General features: G+C 44.3%; 1 protein-coding gene across 1 annotated transcript in view; it reads left to right on the top strand.

The window, feature by feature from the left end:
- LOC136628710 (zinc finger protein 850-like) overlaps nt 1–13,989 on the top strand; it is a 72,639-nt gene extending 58,650 nt beyond the window's left edge. Inside the window, exons 36-41 of the mRNA XM_066604813.1 lie at nt 6,261–6,276; nt 8,487–8,666; nt 8,749–8,872; nt 8,956–9,020; nt 12,314–12,416; nt 12,871–13,989. Coding sequence (XP_066460910.1) covers nt 6,261–6,276; nt 8,487–8,666; nt 8,749–8,872; nt 8,956–9,020; nt 12,314–12,416; nt 12,871–13,976 — 1,594 coding nt within the window. The 3' untranslated portion in view covers nt 13,977–13,989. The remainder of the gene's footprint in view (nt 1–6,260; nt 6,277–8,486; nt 8,667–8,748; nt 8,873–8,955; nt 9,021–12,313; nt 12,417–12,870) is intronic.
- Nucleotides 13,990–15,013: the final 1,024 nt, after the last annotated feature.

The raw sequence follows: 15,013 nt of genomic DNA on the forward strand, positions 1-15,013 counted from the left end.
TCCTCATGTCTGTCAGTGTCTGTGGAGGAGACATTATACAGTATTACTACAGCAGCGTCTCCTCATGTCTGTCAGTGTCTGTGGAGGAGGAGACATGATACAGTATTACTACAGCAGCGTCTCCTCATGTTTGTCAGTGTCTGTGGAGGAGCAGACATTATACAGTATTACTACAGCAGCGTCTCCTCATGTCTGTCAGTGTCTGTGGAGGAGCAGACATTATACAGTATTACTACAGCAGCATCTCCTCAAGTCTCAGTGTCTGTGGAGGAGCAGACATTATACAGTATTACTACAGCAGCGTCTCCTCATGTCTGTCAGTGTCTGTGGAGCAGACATTATACAGTATTACTACAGCAGCGTCTCCTCATGTCTGTCAGTGTCTGTGGAGTAGACATTATACAGTATTACTACAGCAGCGTCTCCTCATGTCTCAGTGTCTGTGGAGGAGCAGACATTATACAGTATTACTACAGCAGCGTCTCCTCATGTCTGTCAGTGTCTGTGGAGGAGCAGACATTATACAGTATTACTACAGCAGCGTCTCCTCATGTCTGTCAGTGTCTGTGGAGGAGCACACATTATACAGTATTACTACAGCAGCGTCTCCTCATGTCTGTCAGTGTCTGTGGAGGAGCAGACACTATACAGTATTACTACAGCAGCGTCTCCTCATGTCTGTCAGTGTCTGTGGAGGAGCAGACATTATACAGTATAACTACAGCAGCGTCTCCTCATGTCTGTCAGTGTCTGTGGAGGAGCAGACATTATACAGTATTACTACAGCAGCGTCTCCTCAATACTGTCAGTGTCTGTGGAGGAGCAGACATTATACAGTATTACTACAGCAGCGTCTCCTTATGTCTGTTAGGGTCTGTGGAGGAGCAGACATTATACAGTATTACTACAGCAGCGTCTCCTCATGTCTGTCAGTGTCTGTGGTGGAGACATTATACAGTATTACTACAGCAGTGTCTCCTCATGTCTGTCAGTGTCTGTGGAGGAGACATTATACAGTATTACTACAGCAGCGTCTCCTCATGTCTGTCAGTGTCTGTGGAGGAGCAGACATTATACAGTATTACTACAGCAGCGTCTCCTCATGTCTGTCAGTGTCTGTGGAGGAGCAGACATTATACAGTACTACTACAGCAGCGTCTCCTTACGTCCATCAGGGTCTGGGAAGGAGACATTAGACAGAAGACACTGCAGAACTCCTTGGTCATGTGTCAGCTCAGAGAGTAGAACTGGAGGTTGTGCTGCACGGGATTTAATTGTGTAGAAGACCTCTAAATGCTTTCAGTGCCAGTGCATACATTTTCTCCCTCATCTATGTGTGTTGCTGGGAATTTATCAATGTTTCCATGTTCCCTACTATCGCCAGGCTGCTGGGACGGTGGAGCATAAGGAACTGAACACTGATGTCCAAGCTGACCAAGATGATCCAGAAAAAAGACCTGAACTAATTTGTTGGAGCTTTATGCTTGGCCTCCTTGGCCCTGTGGTCTATTCCGAGACACAGAATCAGTAACTGTTGGGGAGTGGGCTGCTCCCATCAGAGGGAGAGAGAAATATAAAGGACTAACTTTGAATGGATTCCTCTTTGTATCACGGGGTACCACCCAGAGGAGGCCTAACCTAGGGTACTGTATATATTATCTTCAGCTAGGTAACGTTTAAGTATCTGACTTGTCAGAGGACTAACCTTCAGTGTTCAATAACAGTTCATGATGAAACAGTGACCAGTGTTCGCGATGTTCCAGGCCTGCGACCGGGCACACCACAGAATATATGGCCCTGCCACTCAGCAGATATTAGGGGCAGGACTTACTACATCTGATAAGGCACTGCAGAACTCTGCTCCCTAGTTACCCCGGATCAAAGGTGGATGAAAGCAGCGCCTGAGTTAAGACCCCTATCACAGAACCGTATGGCACCCTGGGCGTACCCCTCTTGTGAATTATGTACTAAGATTCTATTTTCTTATGATTATCTCAGGTGGGGGGGCTAGGACTTACGTCATTTCTGCAATAGCAGAGCAGCTGCTTATCTCCCCGTGTCACCTGAGCATATATGTATTCTTTCTGTATCTGATTAACCTAAAATCTTCTTATTGTCCATCCTGGACCCCGACGTTACACAGATATATACATTTGACCTACTGTGATAGATTTATAGTTTCTCACCAGCGCAGAAAGAAACTTGCCAGGGCGCATTGTTGTATTGCGAGACGTTCACAAACCTCTTGTATCCCAGACGGGGGGCTTGTTCACACAGGGGTAAGCGCATTTCAGCAAATATGCCGCATGTTTGCATGACCGAAATGCACTTACCTTGTCGTATTTCACCCTTTCTGGCATGTGCACAAAAAATACGCCCAGCATGGACGCTGTTTTCTGTGTATGTCGTCTTTTTGATGCAAGCCATTTGATTGCAATGGGCTCTTGCGGTGTGTGACCCAACAGAGGCAGCGCCACCATTTTTTCACACAATCACAAATTGCGTGAAAAGATATGTTCCTGTGAATAAACCCATTGCAATCACAGGGTTCTCTCCACTGCATATTGTCGGCTCAGTCAGACGGGCGCTTTTTGCTGCGCATGTTTTTTGCGTTTGCGATTTGCATTTACCAGAACCAATGCTTTTCAATGGCAGCGGTCAATGTCCGATTTTTTTTTTTTACCTGCACATGAAAATTTGCACCCGTAACTACAGGGGAGAGGAATTCAAAACGCAAGTAACTGCGGCATTCAGGATAACTGCGGCATTCAGGATAACTGCGGCATTCAGGATTTTTTGGATGTGAAACCCCTGGATACTGTCAAATCCTTGTGGCCAATGGGGCCGGCGGCAGCGCTTCACATTACTTCAGCTCAGGCAGCAGGGATCACAACCAGCACTGCTCCTCCCCCCCCCCCCCGATCATGTGATCCCTGACTCCTCCCACACACAATCACATGACGGTGGCATCATCATAGGTCCTGGAAGCACACGGCTGCTGTCCGGCTCTACAGGTCTGTGTATTGCCTCATGTCAGGACCACCAGGGGAGGGGAGGATTAACCCCATCAGGACCAGTAGGGGGGGGGGAGGAGAGAATTAACCCCATCAGGACCGCTGGGAGAAGGGGAGGATTAACCCCATCAGGACCCCCAGGAAGAGGGGAGGATTAACCCCATCAGGGCCGCCGGGGGATTAACCCCATCAGGAGCGCCTGGAGGCGGGGAGTATTAACCCCATCAGGACCACTGGGAGAAGGGGAGGATTAACCCCATCAGGACCGCCGAGGGAGGCAGGGGATTAACCCCATCAGGACCACTGGGAGAAGGGGAGGATTAACCCCATCAGGGCTGCCAGGAGAAGGGGAGCATTAGCCCATCAGGACCGCCGTGAGAAGGGGAGGATTAACCCTCACACTAGCTGTCTGAGATAAGACATCCCGGCCATGAGTTAACCTGGTAGCGGCGGCTTTCCTCCACTCCACCTTACATTGTTTACAGCGCTGACATCGGGGAGGAACGAGGATCTTCTCTGAGCGCCGCAGCGGCACCCTGAGAGGGAGTTAAAGTGCTTGGTGACATGGCTGCCTGACTGGACACTCAGGGGTGGAGAGGGCACTAGTAATACCGGGGCCACAGAGGGGGCACTATTACTACCAGGGGCCACAGAGGGGGCACTATTACTACCGGGGTCACAGAGGTGGTGCTATTACTACTGGGGCCAAAGAGGAGTGATCACTGAGAGGGCTCCATAGCGCCATAAAGAATGGCGCTGCCAGTTTGTTGATAAAGGCTCATGCCCATGGGCGTACGCATAATAACACTTGTAAACATCGCTTCTGCCAGCAGAGACCTCGCATGCTGCGAGTGCCACGTATCACACGGACATACGGCTCACGGTGCGTATGTACATAGTGCTGCCATCTATTTCTCGTGTAGTGATGCGCAGTCTTCATGGGTCATTGGAAAACTATTGGCTTTCATTGACTTCATTCACCTTGGTCACACGATGAAGACACGGTCATGTGCCGGAGCCCCGACAGAGGTTGGCCGTGCCGGAGCCCCGACAGGGGTTGGCCGTGCCGGAGCCCGGACAGGGGTTGGCCGTGCCGGGGACCCGACAGAGGTTGGCCGTGCCGGGGACCCGACAGAGGTTGGCCGTGCCGGGGACCCGACAGAGGTTGGCCGTGCCGGGGACCCGACAGAGGTTGGCCGTGCCGGGGACCCGACAGAGGTTGGCCGTGCCGGGGACCCGACAGAGGTTGGCCGTGCCGGGGACCCGACAGAGGTTGGCCGTGCCGGGGACCCGACAGAGGTTGGCCGTGCCGGGGACCCGACAGAGGTTGGCCGTGCCGGGGACCCGACAGAGGTTGGCCGTGCCGGAGACCCGACAGAGGTTGGCCGTGCCGGGGACCCGACAGAGGTTGGCCGTGACGAGCCCTGCTGACTAGTATTTGTTGGGGACAATCCCGTCTTCTTCTTTGTGTGGCAAACCATAGTGTTCATTGGTCTCATATTTAGGGCTTCTTCACACGAGTGTATTTAGGATGGCTAACCGATATACGCTACCATGTGATGCATGGGCTCGGCGTATATGCCGTGGGGTGGAGGGAGACAGCTTAGCTCTGCTATGCTCTCTCCCCCTTCCCTCTACCTCACCGGCTCGCCTCCTCTCTCCTCCTCTCGGGCTGTTTGCAATGGGAGTGGATGGGATGGGGCGGAGCTAACCTCCCGCCCCCTCCTCACCCCTTGTCTGCAGCCAGCAATGGGAGGAGAGGGGCTTAACTCCGCCGCCTCCCATTGCAAACAGCGGCAAGGAACGGAGAAGGGGGTGGGAGTTTAGCAGTAACGCTGCTAAACTCCCTACCACCTCCCTTCTCCGGACGCTCTCATTTGCTCCCATAGCAGTCAATGGCAGGAGCTGTAGTCCGGCAAGGAAGATGGCTTCCTGCCCGGCGTAAAAGCGCCCTACCAAGCGCTTTTATGCCGTGGGAATACACCTGTGTGATCTGATCCATTGGAATCCAGTGCATCAGATGGTAGCGTATTACACTCGTGTGAATAAGCCCTTAAGGGCATATAATGTATTGTAAAAAGTTTTTTTTTTTTCTTTAGGCCGCTCTCACACTCACCGCTTTTTACCGCGATTAGCGCGGCGTCCTGAGCGCCACATTAACCGCAGTTCAACACCACCAATGATATCAATAGAGCCTCGCAGACCAGCTTTCTAACCCCCAATTTTCAAGCGCTGTATGTTCTATTTTGTTTGCTTTTTCGCAGCATTTTCTGAAGAGATGTGGCCTTATAGCGGGGAGACAAAACATTCTGCCATTTTTCTTTTTTTAAATATTAATCATTAATCATAGGTTTTTCCACTTTTGAGCAATAAATTTTTTTTTTCACATTTTCTATGTTGCTGCATTCAAAGTCCCATAACCTCTTTATGCTTCTATGAGCGGAGCGCTGTGTGGGCTTCAGTTATAATTGGTACTATTTTAGGGTACGTGCAGCTTTTTTGATCATCTTTATAACATTTTTTGCAAGGCAAAACAAGTAAGTATTTTGGCTCATGATTTTTTAAATTTTATTTTTTACAGTTTTTCTTGTGCAGGATAAATAGTTTGTTCAATTAATTGTACAGGTCGGCACAAATATAACAATACCAACAATATGGGATGTATATATACAAATTAGGGAAAGTGCACAAAGGTTTTTTCCTGTCTTTTATTTTTTACACAATTTTTTTAAATTTTTGTCCCTATAGGGGACTTGAACCATAGCAGCTATGATCGCTATGATAATGCACTGCAGGACTTCTATACTGCATTGCCTTGTTACTAACAATAGCAAGCATTGGCAAGCCAGGAACAAGTATCTGGCATCCGATTGCCATGGCAACCCATCGGCCCTCCACGATGTAATTGCTGGAATCCAATGACGTCACACATGGAGCGCATGTACGGGGTTAACAGCGGAAACCAATGTTTTCATCAGTCTTCAGTTTTGTACCTATCAGTAATATCCGGCTTCCACCGCTGGATATTGCGGGCTCGCTTCTGAGCTCATGCCATCCACAGGATGTACATTTATTTCCTGGTGCATTAAGTAACACCCTGCCAGGACATATACTTACATCCTGTACCATTAGGGGTTAAATCTGCTGTTCATATTGAGGTCATGGAGTTCTTGCTACAAACCTCTTTAGCGGAAGTTTTTAATTTTCTAGCATTTAATACATAAATTATTTCTGTTGTTTTTCAAGTTCTAAAGAGAAGTCTGTGAAAAAATTCACAAACATCTAAAATAACACAAAAATGCCAACAAGGGAAGAGACAAAAAGAGAGAAATTGTAATTAAGTTTGAAGGAGACAAAGGGCTCATTATGGGTTTTTTTTAATCAAATTTCTTCAGTTTTCTGAGGGTAGAAGTCTTACATTTTGGCTGGCAGGATCCCATCCGGATGATTCTTCTAGCCGTTCCTCGTTGCTTTTAAAAGTTTTTATTCTCTGAAACTCTGCAGAATTTCATAGGAGGAATAGATGTCTGCAAAGTCTGTCGAGATTTAGTGCTGCCTCCTAAAAATCTCTCCTGTAAATTTTTTTACATCAATTTTTTTTTATTGTCTCATCTTCCTTCTATTCAGCTCCTACAATACCGGATCCTCTGATATTTTCTAGACAAGAGAATTTTCACCATTGACCAGTAAAGGATGGAAAAGGACAAAAACAAGATGGCGGAGAGTATATTAAATCTCACTCTAGAGATACTCTTCCAGCTTACTGGAGAGGTGAGAGATTCTGATGATGTCACATGACATCATTCTTATTTATGGTAATAACAGATGATGTCACTGGAGGGGGGAGGGATTCTGATGATGTCACATTACATCATTCTTATCTATGGTAATAACTGATGATGCCACGGGGAGGTGAGAGATTCTGATGATGTCACATTACATCATTCGTATCTCTGGTAATAACAGATGATTTTACTGGAGAGGTGAGAGAGTCTGATGATGTCACATTACACAATTCTCAACTATGGTAATAACAGATGATGTCACTGGAGAGGCACGAGATTCTGATGATGTCACATTATTTCCACAAAATTTCAAAAGGCAAAAAAATAGCCTAATGGTTATTTCCTCCCAAAAGAGAATTGTTAGGTTGTAGTTCTTGGACTTGTAGTACTCTGGGTTCCAGGAGCCCATCTACACAGGTAAGGGTTAATTGAGCTGGCTGGGTGTGGTGGTTCTGGTCAGCCAATCCCATGGGTTTGGGGGTAGATATATTTCCAAGCTCCTCTGCAAGAGGAAGCTGTATCTCCTCAGTCTTCTCTGCCTGTGTATGTGTCATGTCAGTTTGCAGCTTTGTGTGTGTGTAGTGTCTGGTCAGCTTGCTGGGTGTTTGGTGTCCTTTGCTGCCTGTTTTGTGTCTTGCTTGAGTAGGGACTGCATGACACGAGGAGCCTTGCAGCTTAAGTTCATTGGCCAAAGCACGAACCAATATTCAGCTTTACCATTTGCTTTAGTGTGTGAGGTTGTGTGGTGAGTTTGTGCATTTGGGTTTGTCTGTACTTGTCCTGGTTTTGTGCACCACCTGTTCTGGGAGAGCCGGGGCCAAGGTTCCAGTGTAGGGCCACCTTTATTGAGGCGATCGCTGCACTTGTTAGGTAGGGCCTCACTATCTCCCCTTCAGCACAGGGTCAGCTTCCCCTAACCCGTGTCACATTTGTGTGGGCCTGGTGGTTATTTGCCCACACGAACGTAACAAGAATAATATCTGAGCTCCCTTGATAAAGCCTTTGTGGTGAATCATGTTGGAAGGGCATGTGTCACATGGTTTTTAGTTAAGATTTAGGGATGGCTCAGCTATGCAAAAACTGACTATAGATAGCTAGGTATTAAGGCTGTTCTTTATGGTCTGACAGAGACCTCTCTGACATCTCCAGCCTCTGTCACAACTAATAATCAGCATAGCAGTTCATTGGAAGCTTATAATTCAGCTATGTATATGGCACCTCTATTAACTCATACCCTGTGCATCTCATTATTGGTTGGCAGCAGTTAAATCATTTCCTGAAACGCTGCATGCTGTGTGAATATACCAGTGGCTAAAGACAATTGCCCTCACAGCCTGCCTAGCAATATATATTAAGTTAATTTATGGACTCGGTAAGGATTTAGTTCAGCCACCTATTGCTCAAATTTAAAAAGTCTGTTTTGAGTACACATATGTCAATAAAGTATATAGTTTTATATTATTCTCTTTTGGGAGGGTATAACCATTAGGCTATTTTTTTGCCTTTGGCAATCTATTGGAAATTATGCCTATTTAGCTAGGTATACCCTAGGGCTGCTCCCTTTCTATACAATTCGATGTCACATTACATCATTTCTATCTATAGTAGTAACAGATTATATGACTGGAGAGGTAATGGATTCTGGAAATGTCTGTAGTGATATTTATTAACGTCTCCCCATATACAGGGCTACACAGCAGTGAAGAAGACCTCTAGTGATGGCTGTCGGGCCCCTGTGTGTGATGGATGGGGAAGACCCCTGAGCCCAATCCTGGGGCCCCCACCTCACCACCTGAGACATGAGGACATCAATGTACAGAAGATTCTAGAACTCACCAACAAGATGATTGAGCTGCTGACTGGAGAGGTGACGCTGCAGGGAATGCTGGGACATTATACAGTAACAGCACTGGAGGCTTCTGGGTGATGACTGTATATTGTGTTGTCAGGTTCCTATAAGGTGTCAGGATGTCGCTGTCTATTTCTCCATGGAGGAGTGGGAGTATTTAGAAGGACACAAGGATCTGTACAAGGAGGCCATGATGGAGACCCGCCAGCCGCTCCCATCACCAGGTAATAGACAGGACTAAATCCCACGGGGACTTTATTATCTGTATGTGAAGAATGACTTCAGTGTCCGTCTGTGTTTCCTGCAGTTCCATCCAGTACGAGAAGAACCCCAGAGAGATGTCCCCATCCTCTTCTTCCACAGGACCATCAGGTAGATGGAGATGTCCCTCTGATCTGTAGAAGGCTGTGAAGCTCTACAGGCTCAGTAACGTGTTTCACCGCCTCGGACTGCCACCTTCTTCAGACCATTGAAGCACAGATGAGGCGCTTCTGTTTCTGTATTTCTAACCAAAGAAATGTAATACACTGGGGAACAAAAAAATATTTTTTTCTTGGTGCTTGGTATTTTTGACCTGATTCTAGGTATTCCTATGCTGCCGAGTCCAGAAATGCTATTCTTTTCTTTGTAGGATCTCTAGTTTTTGAGATATCACTGATATTAATTATCACTATTTTTGCTGCAAAATTTGTTTACTGTTTGTGTAATTACATCCTTGATTTTTGGTGATGTTCATATGTGTTTTGCTTCCATTACAGACATAGATATGGCTACATCAAGAAGAAAATGTGTCCCTAATCTTCATGCTTTTTGTTTCATTCCCTCATCAGAGAAACAGACTTTGTGAAAACAGCTTATTTATTTTACTTCACAGTGAAACTGGGGACCAAGGCAAATGTTGGGCACCACATATTGTGTGCAAAACATGTACAGAGCGCCTGCCACAATGGTGGAACGGAAAAAGGAAGTGCATGAAATTTGGTATACCATTGGTGATGCATGAGAGGAGCAACCATAGCGATGACTGTTACTTTTGTTTGGTGAATATAAAGGGCATCAATGGGAAAAAAATGGAGTAAGTAGACATATCCGGATTAGGCTTCTGCTAAATGCCCTGTACCGCATTTAGAAGATAGACCTATTCCAACATGCAGCAGCCTTCCAGAGCTCTCCGAACAAACAGATGAACTGGCTGGTGAGAAAGAAAGCTACAAGACAGTGATTTCCAAGGACCTTCATCAGCTGCATCAGGTTTCAATCAAACAGAATTGAATGACCTCATAGAAGGCCTAAATCTTCCAAAGAAAGTATCTGATTCGTTAGCTCCCCAGCTGGCAAAAAAGTTTACTGTTTCCGGGAACTAAAATCACAGTATACCCCAACAGAGGAGAAGAGTCTCTGACATTCTTCACAAAAGAAAATGGTTTTGTTTTTTCCAACAGCATGCAAGGGTTACTCATGAAACTGAATGGGAGCCAATACACACCAAGCAAATGGCACTTGTTCTTAGATAGCTCCCCAAATATGTAGAAATATACAACGGAAACAGATTTAGGTCAATTCCTATTGGTCCCTCAGTTAGTATGTGGCAACAGTAGCCACAGTCCTACAGAAGCGTATCATGATCACCAATGGATCATCTGTTTGGATTTCAAAATGGTGAATTTCCTTCTAGGGCAGCAAGGTGGGTACACGAAGTATCCATGATTTCTATATCTATGGGACAGCAGAGCTGAAGATCAAAACTGGCTGAGAAGACAGCAGCCTTCGAGAGGAAACATGGTTCCTGGAGAAAAAATTTCATTATAGAACCTTTGGTGGACAGAGAAAAGACCATATTGCCACCATTGCACAATAAATTTGGCTTGATGAAGCAAATTTTAAAGGCTCTCAGGAGAGATGAAATGTGTTTTGACTACATAGGTAGAAAATTTTCCGGGCTGAGCATGGAGAAACTAAAAGCAGGTCTATTCGATGGGCCGCAAATCAGGGACCTCACAAAAGACTAGCGTTTTCCAGATTCTAGGACTAATATAGAGGCACGTGCGTGGTCATTCTGTATGGTTGAAAAGAATTTTCTTGGAAACAACAAGGTCGCTAACTACAATGCCCTTGTGGAGAATATGCTCAATGCATTTTGTACTCTTGGTTGCAACATGAGTATCAAGTATCTGTACAGTCATTTTGGATAGATTTTGCTTTTGTCTTGGTGATTTTTTTTTTTTGTGACAGGTTCACACTATATACACACTCTGGAAACCAGTTCACCATTTACATACAGAATTCTTACCCAAAAACATACTGTCTGTCAGATTCTTTGACACTGATCCTAAGGCATGACAGCACTGCCCTCCTTGGCTAGCAAAGTAGGACAATCTCAACCTCCGGGGAGGACAGATAATTCTGTAAGAAATAAGTTTTCTAGTAGAGATGAGCGAACGAACTCGTTTAGGGCGATTTTGCACTCGAGCATCGCTTTTTCCGACTAACTGACTACTCGGATGAAAAGATTCAGGGGGCGGGGGGCGGCGTGGTGGAGCGGGGGTAGCAGTGGGGAACAGGGGGGAGCTCTCTCTCTCTCCCCCCACTCCCCTCTGCAATCCCCCGGCGCCCCCTGAATCTTTTCACCCGAGAAGTCCGTTACTCGGAAAAAGCGGTGCTCAAGTGCAAAATCGCCCTAAATGAGTACGTTTGCTCATCTCCATTTTCTAGCCTTTTGTTTATAGAGTGCTCTGTCTGTCCTTCCTGGAGAAAATCACTGAATTCTTTGCTAGGCTCTGGAGTGAGATATTCCGGTCAAGTTCCCGTTGGGTTCCAGATGTTAGCATAAATATTCGCTACTTGGTATGTTTTTAGGTATCTGAATTAGCTGTTCAAATTTGAGCTTGAAGCAGCTTACAAATCACGCATACTTAGAATGTGAAAAGAAGTCATCTGACCTTTATTAGAACTGGTATAACATTTTTATAGGTTAAAGTAAAACAAATGTATTTTCTATGCATTTGCATAATAAGCTTCTCAAAACAAACATGAGCGAAATAAGATACAGCTTTGTCTTGGAGAACTGGTGCTGATAACACCAAGGACGGCAGTCTGGTTTTCTTGTTTCAAGCTGCTGAACAATCAAGGTTGTGCGGTACATCTGCAAAGTTCTCTTAAAGGAAAATAACAGACTGAAGCATACAGGATGGATACACCACACTAAATGGATACACATTTACTGCACAGTGACGAATGGAGAAACGATTTCACCAAGAAATAAGGATCCTAGAAGAATGATAACGTGAGCGACGGGATACACATATGATGGCAGACTGCTGTTGGAGCATCCATCGCAAATCTCCAGGAACATCACATCGTAGGAAATCACAGAAACGAGGGTTCGGTGATGTGTCCCAATGAAGAAACTTGTGGTTCATTTTCTAAGTTCCATGGAATATGTCCTTCCAATACCATAGATTTTTTTAAATAATATAGTTATTAATAGTTAATGGTGGTATAATATTGAAATAAAATAGTTTGTAGTGAAAAGGCGAACTAATTGGCAAAGCTGATTGTCAGGTCATTTTGGTTGTCAAGAGCATTAATGATCTTTTCTAGTCATGTAAAACATTTTACATGTCTTCTCCAACCTTCATCTGACTTTTGCAATATTTGTGTCTCAGTTTTTCTATCAGGATGAAGATATGACCAATATTGATGATAAAATGACAATTGTAACAGTGAAAGAGGAGCTTGAAGAGGAGATTCCTACAGGTAACAGCCCAGGTGAGAAGTATCTACTAAATACAGCTGAGAAGAGAAAATCATGTTTTCGTGCGATGCGATACAACAGAGAGGAAGGCTCTATAGGGAAACATGGGCTACAAAACGTCACGAGTCGTGGGCATATCGTGGGACCTGTGAGGTTCTAGTGTCGCATTGTTGCATGCTACAAAACAAAGCACATGTAGCAAACCCATGGAAAAGCATGGCCTTCACATACATACGATTTGTAGCAACGCAACAAAATTGCGCGACTTTGTCGCTCGTGTGAACGAGGCCTTAGCAGATCTAACTGGAATCTGTATTAATTTGATTCAGCAAGAGTCATGAGCATCATTTTATCAATGCTTCAAATTAATTTATACCAATTACATATGATTAGACCTACCATAGACATTAAGGAGCACAATTCATAACAATTATTCAAAAATAGTACAATCTGTTTTATTCTTGGCAGATGACGGTACCGGGAGCTCAGAGGGACGTCTGATATCTGCAGATTGTAAAGCAGAAGATTGCGGTATCACACAAGATACAGATGAACAACCTACCATTATCCCAGATATTCCCTCAGCCAAACACAGCAAAGATCCATCATCTGATCCTCTTATACAGGTCCCATCTTCTGATTCATCACAGACTGATAAGCAGAAGAAAAGTCACAGAATGTGTGCTGAGCAACAACGAGCTCATACAGAAGATAAGCCGTATTCATGTTCAGAATGTGGGAAGTGTTTTACTTGGAAATCAGTTCTTGTTAAACACCAGAGAAGTCACACAGGAGAGAAGCCATATTCATGTTTAGAATGTGGCAAATGTTTCAGCAAGAAACCAACTATTGTACATCAAAGAAGTCACACAGGAGAGAAACCGTTTTCATGTCATGAATGTGGGAAATGTTTTACAGGTAAATCAGATCTTATTAAGCATCAGAGAATTCATACAGGAGAGAAGCCGTATTCATGTTCAGAATGTGGGAAATGTTTTACTGTGAAATCAGATGTTGTTAAACATCAGAGAATTCACACAGGGGAGAAGCCTTTTTCATGTCCAGAATGTTCAAAATGCTTTACTGTGAAATCAGATCTTATTAAACACTGGAGAATTCACACAGGGGAGAAGCCATTTTCCTGTCCAAAATGTGGGAAATGTTTTGCGGTGAAATCAAATCTTGTAGTGCATCAAAGAATTCACACAGAAGGAAAGCCATTTTTATGTTCAGAATGTGGGAAATGTTATACTGTTAAATCAAATCTTATTAAGCATCAAAGAATTCACACAGGAGAGAAACCATTTTCATGTTCAGAATGTGGGAAAAGCTACAGTGTTAAATCGGTTCTTGTTCAACATCAGAGAATTCACACAGGAGAGAAGCCATTTTCATGTATCGTATGTGGAAAGTGTTTTAGCCGAAAGTCATTTCTAGCTGCGCATGAAAGAACCCACACAGGCGAAACATTTTCATGTGCAGATTGTGAAAAATGTTTTACCCACAAATCACATCTTTTTGAACATGAAAGACTTCACATGGGGAGTTCACCATTTTCTTTTTCCTGTAACTAGTTTTATTGACTAATAGTACAGCAAAAAAAAAAAAAAAAACAGGCACTAATCACCCAGCAGGATTTGGTCAATATTTTACATCAGCATTTGTAAGCCAAAAAAACGGCTTTCGAAATGTCTTAATATCACTAGTGATAAAACAGTCTCACCTGTACAGTGGAAGGACTTCCAGGTGTTTGAAAAAGAGAATTTCAGTTTTTCCCAGCATATCAAGAAGTTTCATGAATGTAACACTAGAGAATTAAGTTATTAGGCAATTCATACTGTATGTAAAGATTTGTGAGAGGAGTGGAATTTTATTGCTAAAATGTCAAAAGCAGAATCGGGAAAAATTTTGAGTTTGAATCTCACGTTCCAAAGGGAATTAGTGCCAAGCTTGAATGTGTTGTTTTTTGGTATAATCTATCTGGTGTAGTTTTAGTTGTGCAGGTGAACATTCAGAATACATTTTGATATGTGTAATAACATAGCAGGGTGTAGCTGGAAAGGGGGGGGCAGATGGGGCATGTGCCCTGGGTTCAGTCGTAACTGAGGTGAAAGAGGGCATCAGCCTAGCAGTTTAACTCATGAACATTGGGATGCACGGCTCCAACTCCTGTGTAGTGGCCAGTGCTTATAACTTACAGGTGCAGATCCTGTTGATTTTAATGTGTACTGCAGCTGTAGTTACAAACCCTTGCCACTACATGGGTTGGAGAAGCGGTTTCCACTCTAACCCCATTGTACACCGACACTGACAGCGGGTGCTGGAGCTACCAAATTTTTGGGATATATTTATAAGCCACATCCAGGAATGGATCCAAAATACGAAGAGGTGCAAACTTTCCATTAGGTGCCTTCACTTTTAGCACCTAAGTAAAATTGCCCTAATTCTTCACAATGAATTAAAAATGTATAGAATTATCAATAAACGTTTTTTTCAAGAAGCAAACTAAGCCCAGATAACACCTTTTATATCACCCGTATGCATAGAATATTTCACATTGATACATATAACTCAAACATATATCTCAAAACTTGTCAGGAATTGTTAATAA

The sequence above is a fragment of the Eleutherodactylus coqui genome, chromosome 5 (genome assembly GCF_035609145.1).
Source record: "Eleutherodactylus coqui strain aEleCoq1 chromosome 5, aEleCoq1.hap1, whole genome shotgun sequence".
Classification (NCBI taxonomy): domain Eukaryota; kingdom Metazoa; phylum Chordata; class Amphibia; order Anura; family Eleutherodactylidae; genus Eleutherodactylus; species Eleutherodactylus coqui.